This window comes from Hippocampus guttulatus, chromosome 9 (genome assembly GCF_054856545.1).
Source record: "Hippocampus guttulatus isolate MCC_2025c chromosome 9, RoL_Hgut_1.0, whole genome shotgun sequence".
NCBI lineage: Eukaryota > Metazoa > Chordata > Actinopteri > Syngnathiformes > Syngnathidae > Hippocampus > Hippocampus guttulatus.
In genome coordinates this window covers 4,836,730-4,860,092 of record NC_141269.1, presented here as the reverse complement: position 1 = coordinate 4,860,092, position 23,363 = coordinate 4,836,730, and the positions used below count along the sequence as shown (strand labels likewise).

Genomic DNA, 23,363 nt, shown 5'->3' with positions numbered 1-23,363 from the left:
CACTTTGGATTTGGGAGCTCAGCGCTGACGGGGTGGGAAAAAACGAGTCTGGCGGGGGTCCCTTTATGTGACTCTACCTGTGGAGAGGACAGCGCGGGACTAAGCAACATTACACAATACACCTTTGGAGAGGAAAGGGTAAGACTAGAGTTGGCTGTGAGCATATTTCAACGGATGGGAGAGGGGGGCGAGAGGGATGGATGGCGGGTTGGGGCGGGGCGCTTTTGCAACGAGAGACGATATTGACCTAGTTTTCCGACGGATGCTCTCCCACTCACATGACGAGCCAGAATAGAAGCGACAAAAATATCGGCGGCTCAGGGAGCACGTCGTCTTCACGGGTGAATCACAAAGGGATCAGACATACCATGCGGGGGTTGCGTCTGTTGGGACAGGTCACGCAGTGCCCCTCAGGTGCCTGACCTTGCCACCCCCCGAAAGTCACAGAACAAAAAAATACGTCTTTTCACCTGAAGGCACACTCACTTAGCCTCAAATGACTCATTTCACGACTGTTTCTGTTAAGTTCTGATGTAACTTAGTCTTTTTATATCTCATTCACTTTGCTTTTTTTGTGTCGTTTTTGTGAAGTTGAAGGTGCATTGTTAAGCAGTATTCATGATGGCGGATCACTTGGCACACCTTTGGACTTATTCACATGATGGACTGGAACAATACCGTCAAGCCCACTCTTTGGGTGTGTTTTAGGGGATTAGGTGGTAAAGATGTCCGGCATCTGCCTTTCAGCCTGGTATTAGCCCTTAATCAGACCGTACACTTTCAGGGTCCCTGCTAGCATGTGAATTAAAAAAAAAAGTCTATTCAGATCCCAACCCCTCACCGCCCCTCACAGCCTAACAAACGGCTTTTCTGCTTCTCCACCAACCTCAAGAAGCTCTTCAAGGAGTTCAGCCAAACACGTGAGGACCCTGCCCCTTGTCAATTCGCTTTGCGATCGCTTTTTGTTATCTGTGCGCGAGCTTCAATGCAAACAAAGCAATGAAGCGGTAGAGGACAACGTCTGCTTATCCCCACCCCCCCTGATAGTTGTAAAGAGATGCTAATTTTGGATTTTGGGAGCACAAAACAAAGTCCTTAAGCCCGGTCGTATGTCGCAGTAAGGCTGCTGCACCTGATGCCATAGATACAAAATGTGCCGTGCGCACCTGCATCATTGTCACTGGCAAAACCACATCAATACTAAAACTAGGACAAAAAAAATCCACAACCAAAATGTTGTTGTTGTTTGGTTTTTTTTGCACTGAAAATTACATCATAGTGCCTAAGGGCTCAGCTTGTGAATGTCACATGATCAGACCTAGAAAACAGGCGAGCCATGACGGTGCCTGAGCCCTTGGGCACTGTGATGTCGTTTTCATTCAAGTACGAGCCAAAATGGCCACCCCCCTGAGATGGATAAAATTGGATGGATTTTTCTGCTCAATTCGTATCCCACATGTGCAATATTAATCCGAATATCCTGTTTAGTCTCGTGGAGACGCATAAAACATATTGTCAGGAACATTTTTGACTTGACTACTCCTTTCTGCCCAGTGTCAAAGGCTTGGTCTCAATTATGTTCTGGGGCTGCTGTGCTCTATCAGGCACCGGACAAAAAATAATAATTCTGATGGGCTATGAAAATACAGCCATGACTGATTGTCATGACCTCATTTTCATTCCATTTTTATGTATTATTGTGTCACATTCAACTGGGTTGACCACTACGGCTTTTCGTTTCACAATTTGGTAACATGCCTGCTCCGTCAAAGCGGAGGATACCTTGCAGGTAATTTGGCGTTGTTATGTGGGTTAACTTTTAAAGTAGCCGATTGGCTGTTTGTAATGATGGAGGCTGTCAGCGGGCGCAGCGGTCGCATACATTGCAACAGCTTTCATCTCAGGTACAGATGAGGGGTGGATTGATCCGCTGGGTTTGATGCGTTGTTTGATGACGGTAAGCTCAAAGTGAAGGGCGCCTGTGTGATGCCTCGCCATCGCGGGACATAAAAAGCTTCACCTGCCCCCCCCCCCCCTTCCCTGAGCTAAGTTTATGACCCTCGGTGGGTTTGAAGACTCCCCGCTGAGACGGATGCCGTTTTCCCTTGATGCCACATAAATACATTCAGCGAATCACCTTTATATATTTCTTTTCAAGCCACGGCCCGCTTCCTCTTTGGCTTTGTTTCAACTCAGGCCCTGATCAGAATAGGACAGTATAGCTAATTTATTTAATGCGCGGATCCCGCGAGGAAAGCGAGTGCCTTCCATCAGCCGGAGAGAGCGAGAGAGCAGCTCGATGATCAAAAGAAACACGGAGCGCTAGGCGAGCTCGTCAGAGGAACTAATATATTCTTGCTAGATATCTAAGTGGGTTTCATCATCCTGCATCAAGTGACTGCTGAGGGGGAAAAAAAAGAAAACAAGGTCTTGTTCTCATGCCGGTGACATCAGCGAGCACGGAGGGGGAGCAGAAAAAGATCAGTTATTTCCAACAAACGCAACTCAAGTGTGTGAATGGCGAGAAACGAGCATTCGCTCTAATGCTCGGGTGCCAAAAACATCATCTTACTCATTTTTATTTCTGTTTATTGTGTTAATGTTATTCAAGCCCAACCCAAAGTTGTGTTTTTCTGCAATTTCATCACAGAAAACGAACGATGAGGCATTGATGTCATGGCATGGCCGCAAAGCCACACGTCCAATCGAGGTTTCCGATTTGAATCGAAGGCGCATGACGTCACAACGTCGTAACTGTGACACATGTAAAATTACACAAAGCAATATTGAGCAGGCTGAATCGTTATTAGCAGTGGTGGAAGCTAACAGCTGATCCCCTGCCAGCATAATGTAGAGTAACAGCCAAGCTAAAGATTTAGGGCTCTAATGTCGGAAACAGACGCATTTGTACTTGGCGTCAAAACTGGTACATCTTTACTTTTGTGCCGGGGCAAGTCTAGTTTACTGTGTCTTTCTGGACGTTCCGGTGGACTGAGGGTGTTTTCTATTACACCCCCCCCCCCCCACCCCCCCGAGCACAAGACAATTTGATGGCAGAGGGGAGACTACACATTAGACAAAATAAAATCGGGTCTAAGTTGCAGCCCAGGTCACACACGGACATGAGACCGGCGGTGGAAGGCACTCTTGAAGTGCCCACTTCACAGCTGCCAACTTTAAATCAACTGCAAGATCGCCATTTGCGGATGATGTAAACATACTTGACACGTGCCCATCTCCTGCATGAACTTCAGCATCTCTCCTGCGCTGACGTTAAAAAGGGAACGAAGGGGAGCCATTTCCATTGGTTGGGAAACAACACTCCCATCATGGCACAAAAGCCCATTTCTAGCAGCGCACGTCTATGAAAATACAAAAATCAAACCCTCCACCCATGCGCACAGTTAGACTGCGCTTTATGATTGGCTTTCACGAAAATAGGGCCTGAAGAGTCCTTTCCGATGTATTGTTAACTTTAAAAAAATTTGAGTATCTTCAGTACAAGGCATCGAGTAAAGAAAATGACATAGCACCAGCGTCCTTGCACTTATCCTACATTTTTAAAATCAATTAATCTGTAACTTGTTTATTTTTAAGGATGGTAATGTGAAATTAGTTTGAAATGATGTGAAAGTGTTTCAGGTTAATAATTTGGGGCAAATGCAGCATTTGAACCATGAATATATTGGCGGCAATGTCATGCGCAAGACAACCATTTTGAGCATCGAAAGCAATGACAATGGTGTCTTCCTCCAATGTTTTGCAGTGTTTTCAGTCATGAAGTGACAACGCTGCAGTGTGAGAAGACACAATGGAGATGCGAAACAATCAAAGCTGCTTCGCTTTCCCCTCCAACTTGTCTCCCCCCCACCCCCCCACCCCTCCCACTGCACTCCAGCCATAGTAAATTGGGCGCCTAAGGCAGGAAACGTGGCCAAGCTTGCATTTGGGATCCGACTGCGTTGGGGCATGAGGGATAGAGATATGACAAGGGAGGATAGAGAGGGGCATGGGTGGGGGTGGGGGGGGGGGGGGTGCAAGGCAGTGAAAGGTTGCAGGAGGTGGTGGCGAGCATTGGTTGGGGAACAGGCCCGCAAATATGTGACATAATGCAACATTTCGCAATCTTTAGTGAGCCACAACGCACATTTTACATGACAAAAATCTCACGGCACGTCACCAAACAAAATGTGTCTGCTAATAAAATGATGCACCGCTATCACGGTTCATCATTCGCACTCCTGCTATATCCTGTATTTGTGAAACGTGTCTCTCTTTCCCAAGTTTCTTTTAGAGAAGACGCATTGTAATGCCCTCACATGTGGGAAAGGGGAGCCACAGTTGCCTATGCACTTTCCAGCCGTTTATCGAACACCAAGCGCGCATAAACACAATGAGCACAGTCACATAGCAGCTGCTGTTGGCCACAGCTCACTCCCAGACACTCACACAGATATTCGACTATGTTACACTACACCCCACCAGGCTCTGCTTTTTCCAGGCATTATTACAAACACACACTATCCAACATGTTTTAGGCTTTCAGTTTTTTTCCATGTTAAAATAGATGGAAAAAAATGTGTTTAAAGTGGGGGGGGGGGGGGGGGGGAGAAGGTGGTTGGGTCTGATAAGCCTTAAGGAGGATACACAAGTTAATTGCAACATCTAACATCTCGAGTAAGAACATTTCACTGTCCTGCCTGTCACTCGACGTCTATGGCATTGATAGATGAACAAAGAAACGTCATTTGTAGTCAATATATCAGCATTTGCAGACCATTTCCTGTGGCACACTTAAACTGCAAAACACACACAGCAATATCTAGCTAGCTAGCTATCAACTAGCTATTTAGCTATCCTTTTTTGCAGAAATTCAAATTGGAAAAACTCTAAAACAAAAATTGCTGACATCTATGTTGACGTTGTTAGTGCCACAGAGGAAGCAATTTGTTTTTACTGAATGTATATCTTTAAGGCTCGGGTCAATAAAAGCGGCAGCCGTTTTGTAAATAAAATCTTATTTGTTGTGAGATGCAGGAAATGTTTCACAGCAGCAAAACTTAGCAAAGGTATAGATGAACTTAAAATTTCATCAAAGTTGATTGACTTGAAATTTTGAGTTCACACAGCTTTTTTATTATTATTATAATTTTTTTTTAACAGTGTAATGATCTCTTACACACTAATATGGTGATTGGGAATGAGTGACATAAACCACATGGGGTTACAACACAAAAGGCAACACGTTTCATGAGCGCGCTGCGTGGCCTTGCTCCCGCGCCATAAACGTGGCTTCATCTGCAAGTGTAATCGCTCGTATTGTGGTGCCATTTTCTGCTGCACTGTATGACAGCTTCCCCCCCACCGAACCCCACCTCTCCCCTCAAGTGTCTGTTCCTGGTGTCTCCCAACGCTGCCAAACCCTGGTGCGTCTCCCAGATTACAGGTTACAGGAGTCACTAATCCGGGCCCGGGTAGAATTACGTGCTATATAGGGACAAAGCACTTCAAATGGAAACTGGTATTCCATTTAGATTGATTTTAGCATGTCTGTGTAAGAACACAGACAAAGAAAAATACGCAAAGCATGGAAATCATACCGCTAGCATGTACACAATCTTGAACCCACATTCCATAAATGAATGTGACAAAGGAGTTCCATTATTCAACACAAATAAAACACCTTCCCATAGGGCTTTATCAGTAGTGTTAGTTAGCATACTAGCTTAAATACGGTACAACATACGTGGGCTAAAGAAGTGCACTCAACCCCGGCATACTCGTAGTTCGGCACCTGCAGATTTGCATATTTGTAGATTCCCTACGGGCTGGGGAGGGGTTGGTTGATTGATCCGTCATTCCATTTTTGAAGAATTGTTTTTGTATTTATGCAACGATATTTGATTTTTTTTCCCCCCCCCGAAATGCATTTCTTTGGGCATCCATTATACACGTATTTTCATTACTTGCAGGCCGGCTTGGTATGACCGCGCACGTGGTGCGTTCAAGTACCACCGATAAAACAGGACTTGAAAATCACAGGTGAAAAATCGCCATCAATGATTTCAAGCTAAAAAGAACAACGACATCGTGCCAAAGTCATACCTTTATGACTTTGGCCTGGGTACCAAAACAGCAAATAGGTAAGTTTTTAAGCAAATAACGACGTAGCGTTTGACTGTAATTGCCTCAGAACCATGATGGATTTCAGCCTCGGAAAGGGTGGGGGGGATGATCCTAACGCCCCCCCCCCTTTTACTAAAGAAGCCCCCCCCCCCCCCCCCCCCCACACCTTTCCCTGCCTCTCCGGCATTCGCTCGCGCAGCCAAGACTTTCCATCTAGTAGGAGGCAGTCGGCTTTGAAGAGATCAAAGCCAAGGCCGGGAGCAGTTGCGCGCCCTGGGAATACGGGAGAGAGGCTTTCTGCTCCTCAGCCCTATTTTCTAGCGTCATGTCGGATTGCAGCTGTATTGCATTTCGCCAGTTTTCTTAATGCTCTTGGTTTTGACTTTGACATCGGTGCCGCGCCGCCCCCCCCCCCCCCCATCGTGGTTGCTTCAAAAACAAGGAGAGGAAGAGGAGGACGTGAAAGGAAAAAAAGTGAGCAAGGAAGAAAGCGGCAAGAAGCATGGTTAGGGTGGGGGGGGGGGTTGTGATCTGCCGAATGATTCCTATTTTCGCAACTCTATAATTGGCCGGTTCAAAAAAGGGGATGAAGGGGAGACATTTGTTTTCAATTGCGCTGCCGATATGAAAGGAGCGACAAACTTTTTATGGGGTTCCCGAAAAATTGAAGACAGGCTTCTTGTCTTTGTTCCCCCCCCCCCGCACAGTCAAAGGGCAGCTCTTTTTTTTTTTTCTTTCTTTTGGGCGAGACCACACAAAGTGAAGCGACAGCAGAGAGAAGTCGCCTCTTTTGTCCTCCCACAGCGTTGTGTGGCATGGCCTCTCCACCGCGTGTGCCCTTTGACCAGCTGTTAACAGGGATTCACCAACTGTGTTGCATTCTATTGTTCTTTTTTTTCATCCAAAATAGACATACGAAATATAATTCCATTTTGAGCTAATATTTACGCTACCCAAAATGTACTTCGGTGTGTTGTCAAATTATAATAACGCAGCAACGTAAAAGTGACTCGGTCCTTCAAATTCACGGGGCGGCTTTTCATGGGCGAGAGTAAGGCCGAACCGTATTGCCATTTAATCGGCAATTATTTTTCCAAGGTCCTCTCCCCGTGTATTTTTTTTTAAAACAAACACAAGCAACCAGTGAAGCTGTATTGCAATAAACAGTATCAGATTTAACATGTATATTTTGGTTCTTATAGGTTAGTTTAATGCTAAAATACCGGCAAATGAACCATGAATGAATCCGAAAGACGGTTGATCCCCTTTCAGTGGGAATTGCGAACTGACCAAATAAACACTTTTAAGCGGTGCAGCTTTTGCAATTTGACGAATTGTTCCGCCCTATGTCGGACTTGCGATGTTGTCAAATCCCAACTGTTCAAGGCGACAACATCTGATCTTACGCCCCCAGCCCCTCCCCTTACTGTTAACGTTAACTGCCTTTTGCCTCTCTGTTTGTTTGTGCGCACACACTGTTTGCAAAGCGTCTTTGGGCATTGAGAAAAGCGCCATACAAATCCACCCATCCATCCATTTCTCTGTATCGCTTATCCTCACTAGGATTGCGGCGGTGCAGGAGCCTGTTCCAGCTGACTTTGGGAGGTTGGCAGGTAACCCTGTGAACGGGTCGCTTCGATTTTTTGGTTTTATCATCTATTTCTATGATTACATTTAGTCATTATAACTACCATTAAAACTGAAACGAATAACGTATGCGAACCAAACTACGCCCTGTATCCATGAAAGAGGGGATTCCCAAACTGGAGAGATCGCAGAAGCAATATGGTTACACTTCGGCTGAAAAACAAACTGAAATTTATGGTACCCAGAAAACCACTTTGGCCTGTCATTTAAAAAAAAAAAATTAAAAACATACATAAATAAAAAATAAAATAAACTAAAAGCTAACCACATAAAACATAAAATGGATCTTGGTTCCTGATGCTTGGGCTAATTTCGATTTTCTTGGGATCAATCATGTGCGGGGAGGTTCTCCATTTGCGATAGATAGGACATTTTGAGGTTACCGACGGTGCATGATGTATTACTTTCTTAGCATCTTAAGGACGTTTTTTTTTTTTGAGGGGGGTGGGGGGTTATTATTATTATAATATTTTTTTTAATTCAATCACTTCATGTCTATAACTTGGAAGTGTTTGGACAAAAAAAATGTGACCAAAAAATTAATTAAATAATTAATTAATGTCTGTTACAAAAAGTGAACTTTTGTCAGTCTATCCCATCTATGATGCAAAATTGATTACCGTAGCAAATGACAATAATTTTGTTACATTGCTGAATGTGCTCATCCTGAGAGGCAATGGTTGTATTCAAGGGAGTGTTGATATTTAGCTCCAAAAAAAAAAAATCTAAAGCCTTCCTTTCAATGAACAGCTTGGCTCATGAACCCCCCCCCCCCCCCCACTCCCCACACTCTTCATCCTTCCTCTTTGTCCTGTAACTATGCAGGTCTACTTTACCAACCTCCTACACTGGGGACCATTAATATTTCAGCGCTGTCAGATACATGCATGCACCCACAGCAGAAAGAAATAATGAGCTTCTGAAGAAATATGAAACAGCAAAGAAGAGGAGGAGGAGGAGGAGGAGAAGGGATGAAGAGCGCTGACCATCTCGCTTCACGCCACAGAGCGGCTATTGATCATAGCGCTCGCTTCTTCGCCCGGCGAACAAAGTGGGCTCTGTTGATGCGCCGGCCAATCCTGGACACAGCCGGCGGCGTTTGCACCCATGTTTCACTCCTGTGGTCTCATTGTCAAGCCCCCTCACCCACCACCCCACCCCCAAAAAACTATGGCCCACCATGTGGCAGCTATTCATCTTTTTACTCACTTGATTGGCGGTATTGGCCGCGAAGCTTAACCCGATTCAAAACTTTTGATGCATGCTAGTGTCGCGGTTGCTATGGCTAACTTCAGCGCAGCTAACGTGGCACGTTCGAATTCATTGTCCTGCAGATTAGAATTGATGAGTCCCTTTTTTTATTGCCTGTTTTTTTCCCTTGTTGTTGTTCCGTATGAAATGGAATCAAAACACAATGGGGAGACAAAGTCCACCCGTAAATATGTTTTGCTTCGGTGCTAATACTAGAGCAGTAACAGTAGCAGTTGGGTAAGAGTATTTCTTCAACCCATATCTCACTGAACGGCCACAAAACAGTTAATTTTGTTGCGAGGAAATGTTGCACATGTTTTTAACACGTCTTTGGCATCGTTTTAGGAACCCTGACGAAAAACCAACATTCGCTATGTGCGCAGGCTTTAATGTTGTCGCACTTACACCCAATCTAGGACACAGTTGACGCGGCGGACTTATCAAAGTTGTAGAAGAGTTAGCACAAAACCTGTGTGTGTGTGTGTGTCTGTGTGTGTGTGTGTGTGTGTGTGTGTGAGTGACACAGCTATTGTTAAGCTTCGGATGTAGCATCAGAGCTAGCACATACTGAATGTGGAAGGGCCTTCAGTAGTTACAGTAAAATCCTGTGATGAACACGTACCCGTGTAAAATACACCCCCGCCGCCCCACCCCCATCCAAAATGAGCATCCAAAAGCATTTTTTTTCTCCTTGTAATTGTAGATAAAATCGTCGCCCGATTTGTATCATCGGGGTGAATAATACGAATAAATCAAGATTCAAAATATCCCATTTTCGTGTAAATGCTTTGGAATCCAGTTTCAAGGCTCCAGATTTTTCCCATACATATGATTAAAGTCTTTCAAAGTATTTTTAGAATCCTGCTTTTGAAAACCTTTTTGTTTGCGCTGTATGAAATTTTAGCAAGGGGTATTTTTTTTTGTGGGTTTTCTTGCTTTTAGATACAGTATCCTTACAGTATCGGCGCAAGCATATTTCGATCACGCGTTGATGCCCGTCTGTCCAAACCGAATAAAGCATCGACACGGAATGGGGGTCGGGGGGTTACAAAGGAAGTATCAGTGCAGTATAAGAGGTGCAGGGTGTCCCATAAGTCTTTGTCGCTTTTCCACTATAACCACATCGACACGGAACGCAGTACAAAGCAGACCTGGCAATTTTCCATCATCCGAGGCAGGATCAAAGTTGGAACAGATGTGGGAAGCCGACTGCGTGTAAGGATATGTCGCGGCGGCGGCGCATGGCTGTTCAGTATTATCATCACCGACAGAGAATGGAGGTACAAATTCGCCTCGGCTATTTCCCGACTTCAGAGGTAGTATCGGAGCCGTAACAGAGGCAGGACATGACTCTGTTTCTGATTAGGAAGTCGGCACCGGAGCCTCGAAAAACAGAACAGGGGAATTAGTGACGAGCTTGGCGAGGCCTCTCGACTGACCCTGGAGGATCAGCTCCAGGCCGCATGTGCTGAGTGAAGCCCCATGAGCAGGTGTGGCCCGACTGACCTGCTGGCCGACTGACTGACTCCAGACGAGCGCTGAGCACCCGATTTGGTTAAGTCGCATCCGATTCCGAAACACAACCACAAACTCTTCCTGTCATCATCACAGCAGAGACAATGAACGAAACTTAACATTTTTTTGGTTGGGATTCCGTTGTGGGCCGTCCGATTTCCAAGCCGGAGCTGCAAGTTTCTTGATTTAAATATTGACCACCTCTACCATTGGAGTGCAGTTCGGCCACAGAATCAATTGCTAATGTTCATACGCTTTCATGCGGGAAAAAATACGTTCTCAAAAATATTCCCATGTTCATCTGAATCCATCAAAACTTTTCATGGCTTCCCCGGCCCGCTCCTCCACAAGATATTTTTGAAATATAACAATCAAATAAAAAAATATATAAAAAACTATAAAACACGGACCTGCGTCAACAACCCAAAATTGGAGAAGCACCAAATTGTCTACACTTTCTGATCAAATCGATGCATTTTCCCAACAAAGGAAACAAAAATTAAAAATAGCAATTCCGTTGTCGCCTTTGCCCGATATCCCACAAATGAGCTGCCACTTTCAAGCTCTCGTGGTGTGAATCGGTTGAGTAAGTACAAGAAAGACAAATTCAATTTGGAAACCGTCTCCACTCATTTCAAGTCTTGTGATGCAGAATACCGTGTAAATCTTCACACAATTACACGAAGTTCACCTTCACTTCCATCTCAAACTGTTTTTCAAACATTAACATCCTATCGCATATAGTGCCCCCTGTTGGCCAGGAGGCTGAACTATGAATCCAGAAGCACTCGGAAATAAATCCCCCTCTAGTTACAGTATATCGCCAGAGCTCGACTTCTGTTTCTCATATAAAAAAAAGAGACGCTCACAGTACGTCCGAGCGCCGAGCACCATTTCACCGCATGAAAGGCGCAGATAAGATGATTGCAACCACATGGCGTCATTACAGCCGTACATATGGAGCGGGTGTGGAGTGGAAGCCCGGGCGTTAATGGCGCTGTTTAGAAAAAAAAAAAAAAAAAAAAGAGCCGAGCTATGGCGGCACTATAAAGTCTTTGAAAAGGGCCAAGTGTTTCTCGTGTGTGAGGTCCCCTTGGCGCAACACACATCTTTACGCCGCTCGGTAAAAGCTGCACTGCAGATGACATCAATGTCACCGCGACTCGCTTGCTTTATTGAGATCATCCAGCCGGGGAATTACTGAGCGCTTACGATCACGTGCGATCCAGCTGCTTTTCCAAGCATACCGAAGACCTTTGGAAGCTGCCCTCTCCAGTAAGGGCTCCTCAGCCTTTTGGAGTTCCGGGACCCCCTTAAAAGGGAGACATTTTTCCAGGGGCGCCTTCATATTCCCCATGACAATCATCTACCATGTCTACATTTACATTCTCAAGACTTATTTTCAACGATACGACATGACTGAAGTGGACAGTTTCAAAAGTGGAAGCAAAGAATTTTCCACGATAAAACCTCTTTCAGACTGCGCTGATCCACAAACGAGTTTTTTTGGCCCACGGACCTGTTACTGGTGGGTCGAGGACCGTCACTCTTAAGTCCATCCAGCGTGTACATGGATGCTTGTTGGTAAAGGCAGTGTTCTCAATATCCCGATAACGGGGATCCTCCACAGTAAGCGCTGAGGGCATGAGCCGAGAACACCCGAGCGGTCCGACCAAATCCGGTTAGGTAAGCCCGGGTTAGTGATTCCACGCTGCGAGACATTGCCTGGCTAGATCCGTCACATTCCCGCGACATCAAAAGGAAATATGAGGGCACTGTAACACCCGTGCCCCCCGCCCTCTCCCCCAACCCAAAGCCCTCCATCTTCGTTGCCACAAGGCAATTGAGCATTCACAGGACGAAAGACTCCACAGCTTTGGAAAGAGAGGGAGAGGGAGTACCCTCAGGCCACCGTTTGGTCGGTTTGCCACCGGACGGTTTGGTCCAGTCAACGTTGATCTGACTTGCGAGTTTGTGGACAGGGTGGCGATCGGGTGACAAAATACCAGCGTGACACTGCAGGACTTGCCGATAACACCCCCCCCCCCCCCCCCCCCCAATTACGAATAGAGGTGTCACACAGGCGTCCCAGCGGTGGTCCAGTGGTTAGCGCATCGACCTCACAGTACAGAGGTATCGGGTTCGGTTCCGCGTGGCTTTTCACCGGGTACCTCCCGCATTCCAAAAACATGCGTGGCAGGCTGACTGAACACTCGAAATTGTCCCTAGGTGTGAGTGTGAGCGTCGATGGATGTTCGTCTCTGTGTGCCCTGCGATTGACTACAAGCGGTTCAGGGTGTACCCCGCCTACTGCCCGAAGACGACTGGGATAGGCTTCAGCACCCCCCGCGACCCTTGTGAGGATAAAGCGGAACAGAAAATGTATAGATGGAATGGATGGAAGGCTGTGGCCTTAAAATTACCATCATGACATGAAACAACAACAACAACAACAAAGCAAAGAGACGTTTATCTCCGAGAGGAAAATGGTCTTAACAGCAACGTCCGCCCGCAACGTCCCTGCAACACTCAGTGACTCCACCCTTTCTCCTTCTAAAGCTGCTCCAGCACAGATGGAGATCACCTGCACGTCAAGCGAAGACACACACTTCCGCTCTCTTTCTTTCTTTCTTTCTTTCTTTTTTTTCCTTCAAAAATTAAACATGTGCATGTGGTTTTTGTGCGGCAGAGCCAGGACATGACGGCGGCAGACTATTCCTGGAATAGATCCATTCCACGGTCTTTATTTAGAATCCGTCATTTCGAAATCCCAATTTAGAGTTTAGGCGACTCCGAAAAACATCCTCTTCAAAGCCGCCAACACGCCAGATTCCCTCCCTATGCCCGTCATGACATCCTGAAGGTTTGGCAGGTTGAATATGACTCAAACGGTACACACGTCATCTGTGAAGGCATGCCAAAAAAAAAATGCTAACACAAATCACCTGTTCAGGAGTCTGTTTTGCACAGAAACGTGGGTGTGTAGACAGTGCGGCGAGATGACACTTCGCTGTGTTTGTTTCGGATCTCATCGAGCCAATTTCTATTCATCGCGGGGAAATATTTTCTTCATCAAAGCGGTGGCAAGACTTCATTGTGAATCATGTTGACTGCAAATTCAGATTTGCTGAATCAAGAAATCGCTTAAATAGAAAGTTGAACAAAGCTCAAGACAAACATTGATCAAGTGAGGTACGTCATATGATGATGATGATGAAAATCGTTATGAGAAGCATTATTGCGATTACGAGAAACAATGTGACCGAAAGATTTTCCCTGCTGAACAACGAAGGACAAGCCGAATCTCCACAGCTGAATCCCAATCAAAGCCAATTCGATCAAGAGGAAGACCGCTCTCTAGTTGTCTATGTATGCTAGCGCTTTTTTTTTTTTTTTTTTTGCAGAGAAGACGACTTAACGTGTGTAAAAAGAAAAAAAAAAGAAAAAAGAAAGAAACCCACATAAAAATCTGCTGACAATCAGCGGCTCCCGACAGCTCTGTCATGGCTGGACGGCATGTGTGCAGGAATGTCATGGTGAATGGAAATCAATCCAAAACGACTGTGACGGGGGGTGGAGGGGTAGGACGATGGAGGGGAATGAAAAGAAAGACGGAGCCTTTGATGTGAGTGAAAACTGATCCCAGGCCCGCAGATATACTGCGGCGACCGCGGCGGCTGCGACGCTGCCATCGGCTGAGACAAAGGCGGTAAAAATGACTACTGTTTTATTCAAGACGGATCCGAGAGAGGAAGATTCGGGGGAGAAAAGGAACTGTAAAAAACGAGACTTAAAAAAAAAAAAAAAAAAAAAAGAAATTGGCAGCGAGTATGCCCCGGCTGGGCCTCGTATATTACGTCTGCTGGGAAAGGTAATTTCCTTTGGTGGCTCTCAAGCAGACTTCCTCAAGCGCTTCCATGTGATTGAACACATGAAGAATGCATTTTTTTTGTTTTGTTTACAGTTCAGAGAATTGGATTGTCAAATGAATTGCATCTTGAAGCAATCAAGTCAAAATGGAGTGCACTGCTTGACATCAACTAGAGGTAGGGTAAAAATAATCGCCCAGAAAGCATATGAAGCATGCCCTTTGGCAAATAGCAAAAACACATAAGTGACATTCAAATTATGTTTATAATTGTCTATATTAATAGTTTAAACAGTAAATATATCTCAAACTATGATCCCAAAAGGCTTTCATATTTCAAACTCATCTTCCAAAGTTTTCCCTGAAGACGATCAATAATCTCCACAAACATCCCAGGCTGAACTTCACTCCTCGCTGACACACAAAACTAGTCCTGCAGTAGAGTTGGGACTTTTTTGTTATCTTTATCAAAAAAAAAAAAATAAAATCTGCAGTTATTGTGGTAACATTACAAATATTACAATAAATGCTAAAACGGCAACAATAGTATCAAAAAAAAGAAAAGAAAAGGAGAGAGACAAAGTAGCAGCCAGCATCATCGTAATACGGGGACCACCTGCAATTTCTTGTGATTTCACTAAGGGTGCGTCACCATTACACACAGCAGCAACGATTAGCCTCCGGATGAGTTCAAAATAATCAAATGTCAAATCATGGCAAGAATGAAGACACAAGTAACTTCAAAGAAACACAGACATCCAATTCACTGTGTCATATTGCACTATAACGTGCCAAATGCCAGTGGCAATGCTGCCAGTCGTCCCGGGTGGTATACGGAGACATGCGTGGACATAACAGCATTAGTGTGGACAGCTGCGAGGGGACACAGGAAGCCGCCAGTGACGGATCTGCAGCTGGCTTGATATTTAGGCCATTACACGGGGAGGACGGTGAGGGGCTGGGGGGAGTGGGGTTCACGCAGGCCCTGGACCACACTACTTCCTCAACTGCAGCAGAGCAGACCTCTGTCATACTGTAGCAATGATCACAGTTGCCATATTGAAATTTCAGACTCTTCATACCTCTTGCGGGAAATCTCCACTCTTTCAATTGCTTTTTTTTTTAATTTTTTTTTTTTTTGAATGAGCAGCCTCATTATCAAAGTTAAGGTTGAGGGTGGTTTTTATGATTTAGAGTGAGTCCAAATGGAGTGCGGCACTTGCCACTGATTCACTCCCTTCCCGTGAGTAGGCTGTAGAAGAAGAGCTAGCTAAGGTTTAAAGCCACGCACACCTCGGCAATCTGCTCGAAACAGAAGTTCAGAATATTCCGAGAGAGATTAAGCCATCCCTCCACCCTGGTGCAAAGCATTTACCCAGTACAGTATACGCATACTAGTCAAGTTAGCATACAAGCTAGCTAATTGCTCTTGGCTAAAATGAATGTATTCCATCACAATGCTTACTACTTTTTACACCAGGAAAACCATTCAAGAAAGTGTTATTTGTCTTTGTCGTAGGATTTTTTATTTCACCAATGTCATGAATTTATTTTCGCATTTTTATAATAGCTACCGTTGTTCAAATCTGGCATATAATTTGACGATAATGGTGACAGTTGGGTCCCGGGACTTAATATTTTTATTTCCATAACTACCTATGAGGAAACGTTTTGAAATGCTTTCCACAAAGCTGCAGTTGTAACAAAGTTTGATGGCCTAAAACAACAGAATTCAAAATGTACAGTACAACGGCAGGTGCACAAACAACACATTCAGAATTTGTCTTTAAAAATTGCACAACCTGTATTGTTGCATGCCTAAATCAAAACAAAATAGATGAGGCATGGTCAGGTAAAGGGTGAATACATTTTCTTAGGGCATCCAACAGCGGTTCGTCAACACATTTTACAACAAATACCACCTCAAAAAGACTCGGCTCTCCGAGTACCACCATCATGACCGACATTGAACCCTTTTTCATGCACAAGAAAAGCTGTCCACCGCAGTAACTGCTGTCCCTCAAAGGGTTAAATGCAGTAGCTTTGTAAGCATTCCTGTTTTGGTCCTAAGGAGTGTATTTATTTTTTCCAAGACATTGTAACATTACGTGCAGTTTGAAAATTAATTATGAGCTTATAAAAAAAAATAGCTAATTCAGTTCTAAAATAAAAAATAAAAAAATTTACATAAAAGTTAAATACAACTGAACTGCACTTAACAGGTGTATTGGACTGGATTTAAAAAAAAAGCACATGAAAAGAAGTGATTTTTTTCCACGTACCACTAGAGGGAGCCTACCAAAATAAATTCCGTTTCCCCACGATATTCACATTTATTAAGAGGCACCTGCATGCAGAGCTCGGCATTTCAGTTGGTACTGACCGTTCTGGGCATGGGAGGCGAGAGGGAGCCATTGGTCATGTAGGAGTCGTTCATGTTGCCCATCATGATGTAGCTGGGGTAGCTTGGGTATGCGTGGCCTTTGCCGTACAGGTCCTGATGTTTCACTGATTCAAAAAAAGAAAAAGAAAAAAATTAATGAGCAGTCTTGACATGTCACATTAAACAAACACTGTTACTGTACTCAAACAGAAGTCTCAGATATCTATACTGAGTCCGCTACATTCGCAAAATAATTGTAATTTCTTTTGACTGCGACATATTTTCTCTGCAGCATTTTTGTGAATGGTGACGTTTCTCGATATTGTGCTTTATTCTGTGGTAGCATTATGAGCGTGACCAAAATTCTAACCGCTGTACTGCTTTTTTTTTTTTTTAACTAATAATAAATCTTTGCTTCTATTTGGAGCGGTTATGTGACTGGTCGCTCGTGGTTACATTGGATTGGCGAGGAGTTGTGTGACAAAATTCTTGCTGACCAACCAAAACATGGCCCCAACACATTTTGGACAAAACTATTCTGACAAGTATGATTTATCCCAAAAGTTATGAAGTCAATGCATCGTGTCTCGACCCACCTCTGTCAATAAATCACACTGACGAATAATATCGCTTTAACCCACCAGCCCATTTCTCCCCCCGGCCTTTTGTCCGCGGCCTTACAATGGACTCCGACTAAATTGTATTATGTGCGGGGGAACAATGGAGCCCCTCTGTGCCAATTAGCACCAATTAGAAGAACATACAGAGTGTGTCAAAACAGGAGACGCCTCAACTGTTCCTCTATGACCCGACAACAAGACTAGGAGGAGGAGGAGGAGGAGGCGGCGCTTGATACAAGAGGACTCAATTCAGCGCCACTCGCCACTCAACTGTGTAATAAAGCCAAGGGGCGGGCGTGGGGGCGCTGAGGGAGTGTGTTTGTGGTATTTAGCCCGACGGCAACATGGATCTTGTTGTGAAGAAAGCCAGTGTTTGGTTTGAGAGAAGGAATGGGGTTAGGGGAGAGGAGGGGGGGGGGGGGCAAGGGGGGTGCATGAAAGGGGAACAAAGGGGAGGCACACTCCGCCTCAAAGGCCCCAGCGATGACCCGCCAAGCGGAGGTCACGTCACAATAGGCCCGCGAGGTCCCCGAGTGGCGCCCCCGCGTGTGACCCCGACGCGGCGTTTATTACGACCAACGCGTGATGGGTACCAGCTGGGTTGATCTAAATTTGGAGACGGGACCGTCCAATCAAAAAATGTTCACATCTGATGATAGATTTAGAAGAGAATGACTTGAAAATGTAATGCATGGAAGTAGTGGTTAGTACGTCAGTCTCGCAGTGCAGCAGTTCTGGGTTCAGACCTGAGCTTAGGCCTTCTGGTCTGCAGTTTTGCACAGAAAGGCAACAAGTGTATTTGGCTTTTTATCATGCCACGTGGTGTATTTATTTCTACGTTACTTTTTACTTTTTTTGTTTTCATTTTAAACATATGTGTACGTTCTCGTCCTGGTTTGAGATCAGGTCTGGAAAAAAAACCATGGAGGACACAGAGGACCCTGCAGTAAGACATTTCCGATCTATGGCCATGTCTCGGCAGCCATGTTGTGTACTTTGTTTTAAATCATCTTTTGAAAGCTTGCTAAAGATTTTATTTTTTTTTTTACTCCAAGACTGATTCGATGTGAACCACCAACTTCTGGCATTCAAATATTCTCTATCTAACAAGGAAAATAACAGATAGCTTTCATGTTTCATTTATCATTAGCTAAATTAGCATTTTGTTAGCTTCCAACACGAGCAAGGTTGCGGTAACATGACAGCATTCGTCAAGCAAGCGCTAGCTAGCTCTTAAACATCATGTAGCATGCACAAAGATTTCTTTTCTTCTTCTCTGTATGAGAAATCTGAAAGTTCATAAAAGGGCAAAACAAATCTGTGTACGGGGATCATTTTTTTTGGCAGAGGTTGGCGGTTCAAATTCAGGTTCTGGCCTTCCTGTGTGGAAGTACAATTATGATGCCTGTACTTTTGTGTGTGTAGTGGTGGAGGTGGTGGTGGAGCGCGGGAGACAGTAAAAACCAAAATGTTTCTCAAGATTGCAAAAGACTGAGTTTTCAGTCATGTTGAGGCCCTTATAGTGCTCCGTAGCAATAGTGTAGCATTTCTGTCCTGGCTGGGTTGCTCATTACCTAAATCGCTGGTAACAATATACAGTAGCTAACTTCTTTTTTCACTAGAATAACAGTTAATGATAATTATAATGGTTATGATTAATATTCCTGTCATGGCGGCTCAGTAGAGCACTATGAAACTTTTTGCCTCAAAGTTAGCCGAGTTTAGCTTGACTGCGACGTGCTTCTCCTCACTGGCACACAAAGCAATATGAGGCGGTCATGGCGTAAGGACTACACAATTTATGGTTGTTTTAGTTTGACAGTGGTTAACTTATTTTTACACTTGTATCCACTACTTCAATGCTTTCTCCGCAATAACTAATCAAAAGAGTCTAAAGTTTGATTTGGTTGTTGTTTGAATCAGCTTTTAGGACACATTGAAATGCAAGAATCGGTATGGGAAAAAAATAGTAATAATGTCCTTGAGACATTTTTTGTCCACCGTATTACAAAAGACACATCCATCTCATTCGGTGTCAATCAGTGATACTGGTAGTGAGGGCTAACTTTTTTTTTCTTTAACTTTGTAGGTGTGCAACTGAGTGAATTTTGAGGGGGTTATGCTGGGTACCACAAAATTACACAAATTTTCACCAGGTCACACACGCTTGCAAAAGCTCGATTTTTGTGTGTTTAGACCCTCCTAAAGAGACGATTAATTTGATGAAAAACAAAAATGATACTCTAAGTAAAACTGCAAGCAGCGTTGAACCGAAATGGTCAATTCACAATTCACTGCTGGAGATTTTTTTTTTCATCCTATGACAGATATGTCCACCTAAATTTGGGTGCAATGGATAAACTGTTTTTGTTGTTGTTGTTGTTTGTTTGTTTTACTTTGTGGCTGAGTGAGTTTTGAGAGTTCTAATGATCGACTACGGGAACTAGTGTTTTGAAATAGCTCGAAACTGAAGATGGAACAACATGTATTCTTTCTGGAAAGGCCTTGGAAGCAGAGTGACTGCTGTTTCGAAGTATTCAAAAAAACATGTCTCCCATTCCTGGCACAGGAAGGAGAAAGGAATCTTTTTGCGTCACTCACCATCGTCGGGATGTTCTCTGTGCTTTTCGTGATATGAGTCTTGGGACTGTCTTGCCGCCTGTGTGAAAAAAGAAGCCAGAAAAAAAAAAAAGAAGGAGGGGAGAAATTGAATGGCGGTGAATCGATTGGGAGGGCCTTCAGATGCCGTTCGACACGCAGAGCTGCTGATATGGTCAGAAGACCGCAGAATAACACGGCCTGAGTGAATGTGATTCTTTATCGTTTGTTTGTTTGTTTTTTTTGCTTGTCAACAAGGTGCACCCCCCCCCACACACACACATACACACATGCACACACACCAGCGTCTCTCCCACTTAATTAAGGCGGCATGGCCTTGAGGGGCTTTTACAAATTAACTTGTTTTCCTAGGAGCTCACTCATTTTCATTCCAGACGGCAATCATACGTCAATTGAGGCTGTCATCTTTTTTCTTTTTTTTTTTTTTACAAAATTGAATTTTTATTTTTTACAAAAAGAAAAATGCATTTCAAACACCCAGTTTTTGTTTGGGTTGATGAAAACACCGAATACACCCTCGCACTTACACACACACACACACATGCACGCACACATCATCAGGATGGCTTCCAGCTGTGCAAGACGGAACTTCTCCTGCATCCTAATTAAGATTCACTTCACGTCAGCCTCGTGTCTCTGAACATTTCGCAGTCTCAGGCCAGACAGGGGTCCCCAAATTTCATTAACACGGTGGTTAAAAACACAACATTCCAATAACATCCTCACTTTTTAGTTCTACCTCTACCTGTGTGTGTGTGTGTGTGTGTGCGCGCGCGGGCGCGTGTGTGTGTGTGTGTGTGTGTGTGGGTGCGCAAGGAAGATTGATGCCTTGTGATGGTTAGCAAACAAGATGAGCAAAAATCAAAGTTTGATAATATTCTAAAAAGAAATATAGCAAATATTAAATAAGAAAAAAATACTCCATATCTAAAAAAAAATTGATAATTATTTAGAGCAAATTTTGAATATGTTGAATGCACACTACAAATATTGCATTTTATTTTTACTTTGAGGGGTAAAATAAGCATCAAACATTTATTAGAAATGTTTAAATATTTAGGAAATATTTCACATTCAATTAATAGTGTATTTTATTTAAAATTCAAAAGAGGAAAAATATGTCATTAATTGAGAAGAAAATATTCCAAATATTATTTACAACAATGCAAATGTTTCTTCAACACACCGCAGATATTGGCAAATATTACAAATTGTCATTGTTATTATTATTATTTTAATCATCTGCTTCAATCCAACTAGCGCAGCACCTTCCCCAGATTCAACGCCGAGGAGTTCTCACAATAAGATTGCATGTCCAAGATTTACATCTGCTCATTCTGGATCGTAAAAATTTGGTTTGACATTTGTTATGACGTCACCTCCCGTAGCGACGCTTGCCTTTTACTAGTTTGTTGCAAAATGCAAATGCTCAAATATTCAAAAAGGAATACTTATAAATTTTTTTTTATTTTTTATGACACCCTCCAAATGAATGTTTCGGCTTGATATGATTGTCATCATGATTGACATCAATATGACAAGCTATTTTTTGTCCAATCAACGGCATTTCAACCCCCTTATTAACCGACTCCTAGCAAGGCCTTTATACATTGAGACAATTGATTGGTCATTTTCTAAATTAAAACAAAAACAAAAAACATGCTTTGAACTAAATAAATTTGCAGAATGCAGTGGTGGACAACTTACGGCCCGTGGGCCAGAAATCAGCCCTGAGAGAGCATTTCATCCGGTCCGCTGTGCAAAATGCAACCCTTGAGCAACTGTGACTCATCCAAAAAAAAAAAAAAAAAAAAAGGTCAAAAAAGAAAACCCCACGCATTCATACAACACACGATGATATAAAATGATTGTGAATGTACGAACGGGCCTCGGAGCACAATGTGCATCTTTTTCGGAGCCGGTCTTATTTTTCCAATTCAAGGCAAGTGAAAGGATGATTTTTGTATGAATGAAACAGAGGTTGAGGCCTCACGTTTTTTTGTTTTTGGGCTGAGCAAGCGACTCACATCGTGGCTGTTACTGTTGGGGCTTCCCTCGGACTCGTTGACCAGCGAGGACTTGATGTCGGCCAGGTCTCCCTCCTCCTCCGAGTGGCTGAGCTCGGCGAAGATCTGCTCCTTGTGAGGCTCCCCCTCGTCCTTGAACGGGATCATTTCGTCCGTGGCGCACAGCTCCGGGTCCCCGCCGCCTGACAACTGAGGCATGTCGTCTCGCCTCTTTTCGCACCCACAATCCTGTCCCCACCTCCTAAAAAAAAACAAAAAATGTGCTACAAAAAAAAAAAAAAAGGGTATAGGAACTCCCGGTGGGAAAGAGACAAGTTGCTGACCCCCTGCAGAGGGGAAACAAAACACAAAAGCACACCAAGGTCCGCAAATCACCACGTTTCACTCAAGGATGATTTATCCACGCATAAATGGGGGGGGGGGGGGGTGAAAAAAAAGTACATGTGATAGTCCCTTTATGGATCCTGGTGGAGAAGTCAAAAATTGTGTGCGGATGTGCGCATCCACGGTCCTTCAAATTGGAACGAAAGGCAAAAGAAAGGTGATGTTAAAACCAAAACACACACTCACACTCACACACACACACACGCGCGCACTCCGTGGAGAAGACTTTCCCGGCGCTCCTGCAGCGTTTCCACGGTGAAATGTAACCGGTGTGTGTGAGCGTGTGTTGGTAATGGAGCTTCTCCCTCCTCCTTTTTCCTCCTCCTCCTCCGCTCCAGTCAGCACTGATTGACACTCCCACTTTACTTCTCCCAAACAAATGGGCCGAGCACACAAGCCCACGCGTGGACCGAGCGCTCAAAACAAGCACGCGTGGTGGACGGAGGGGGCGGGGTGTCCATTTTTACAGTATTAGGGGCCATTCCTGGAAAGACCTGCAAGGCCGGTAAGAAAGTTGAGCCACTGAAAACTAAAGCGGGTTAACTCATTTTGGTCATTTTGCAGGAGGGATTGAAAGCTTTACGGCTGCGAGAAATGCGGGTTGATTTATTGACACAGCGAGGATTTCTCGATATTTGTTTTGAGAGAAATTCTCCTCGGATAATGGCATTCGGCGAGTTGAACTCGTTGTAATTTAAGATTTACACCCAAAACTGCTGGGTCAAGAGGAACCCAAATTGTGTGAAAGGGCGAACGCAACACTGAGTCCAAAAGGGAGCAAGTCAATGTTGGGTTACTTAAGCCATTTAATCCCACCGGTCACATTTGTGAAAGACAACAATGATTTAATTTACAGGGCTGGAGAGATTTTTATTACTGATTACTTAAAAGGGCAACCAATGACACCTGATTTGGACTTTTAA

At 44.1% G+C, this 23,363-nt stretch overlaps 1 protein-coding gene across 2 annotated transcripts in view; it reads right to left on the bottom strand.

The window, feature by feature from the left end:
* The window catches only part of lef1 (lymphoid enhancer-binding factor 1), a 54,901-nt gene extending 32,128 nt beyond the window's left edge, over positions 1-22,773 (bottom strand). For both annotated transcript variants that reach the window (XM_086121169.1, XM_086121171.1), the window contains exons 1-3: positions 22,057-22,773; positions 20,012-20,069; positions 16,791-16,915 (exon numbers count right to left, since the gene is read on the bottom strand). In XM_086121169.1, the coding sequence (XP_085977295.1) occupies positions 16,791-16,915; positions 20,012-20,069; positions 22,057-22,254 (381 nt within the window). In that variant the 5' untranslated portion in view covers positions 22,255-22,773. The remainder of the gene's footprint in view (positions 1-16,790; positions 16,916-20,011; positions 20,070-22,056) is intronic.
* Positions 22,774-23,363: the final 590 nt, after the last annotated feature.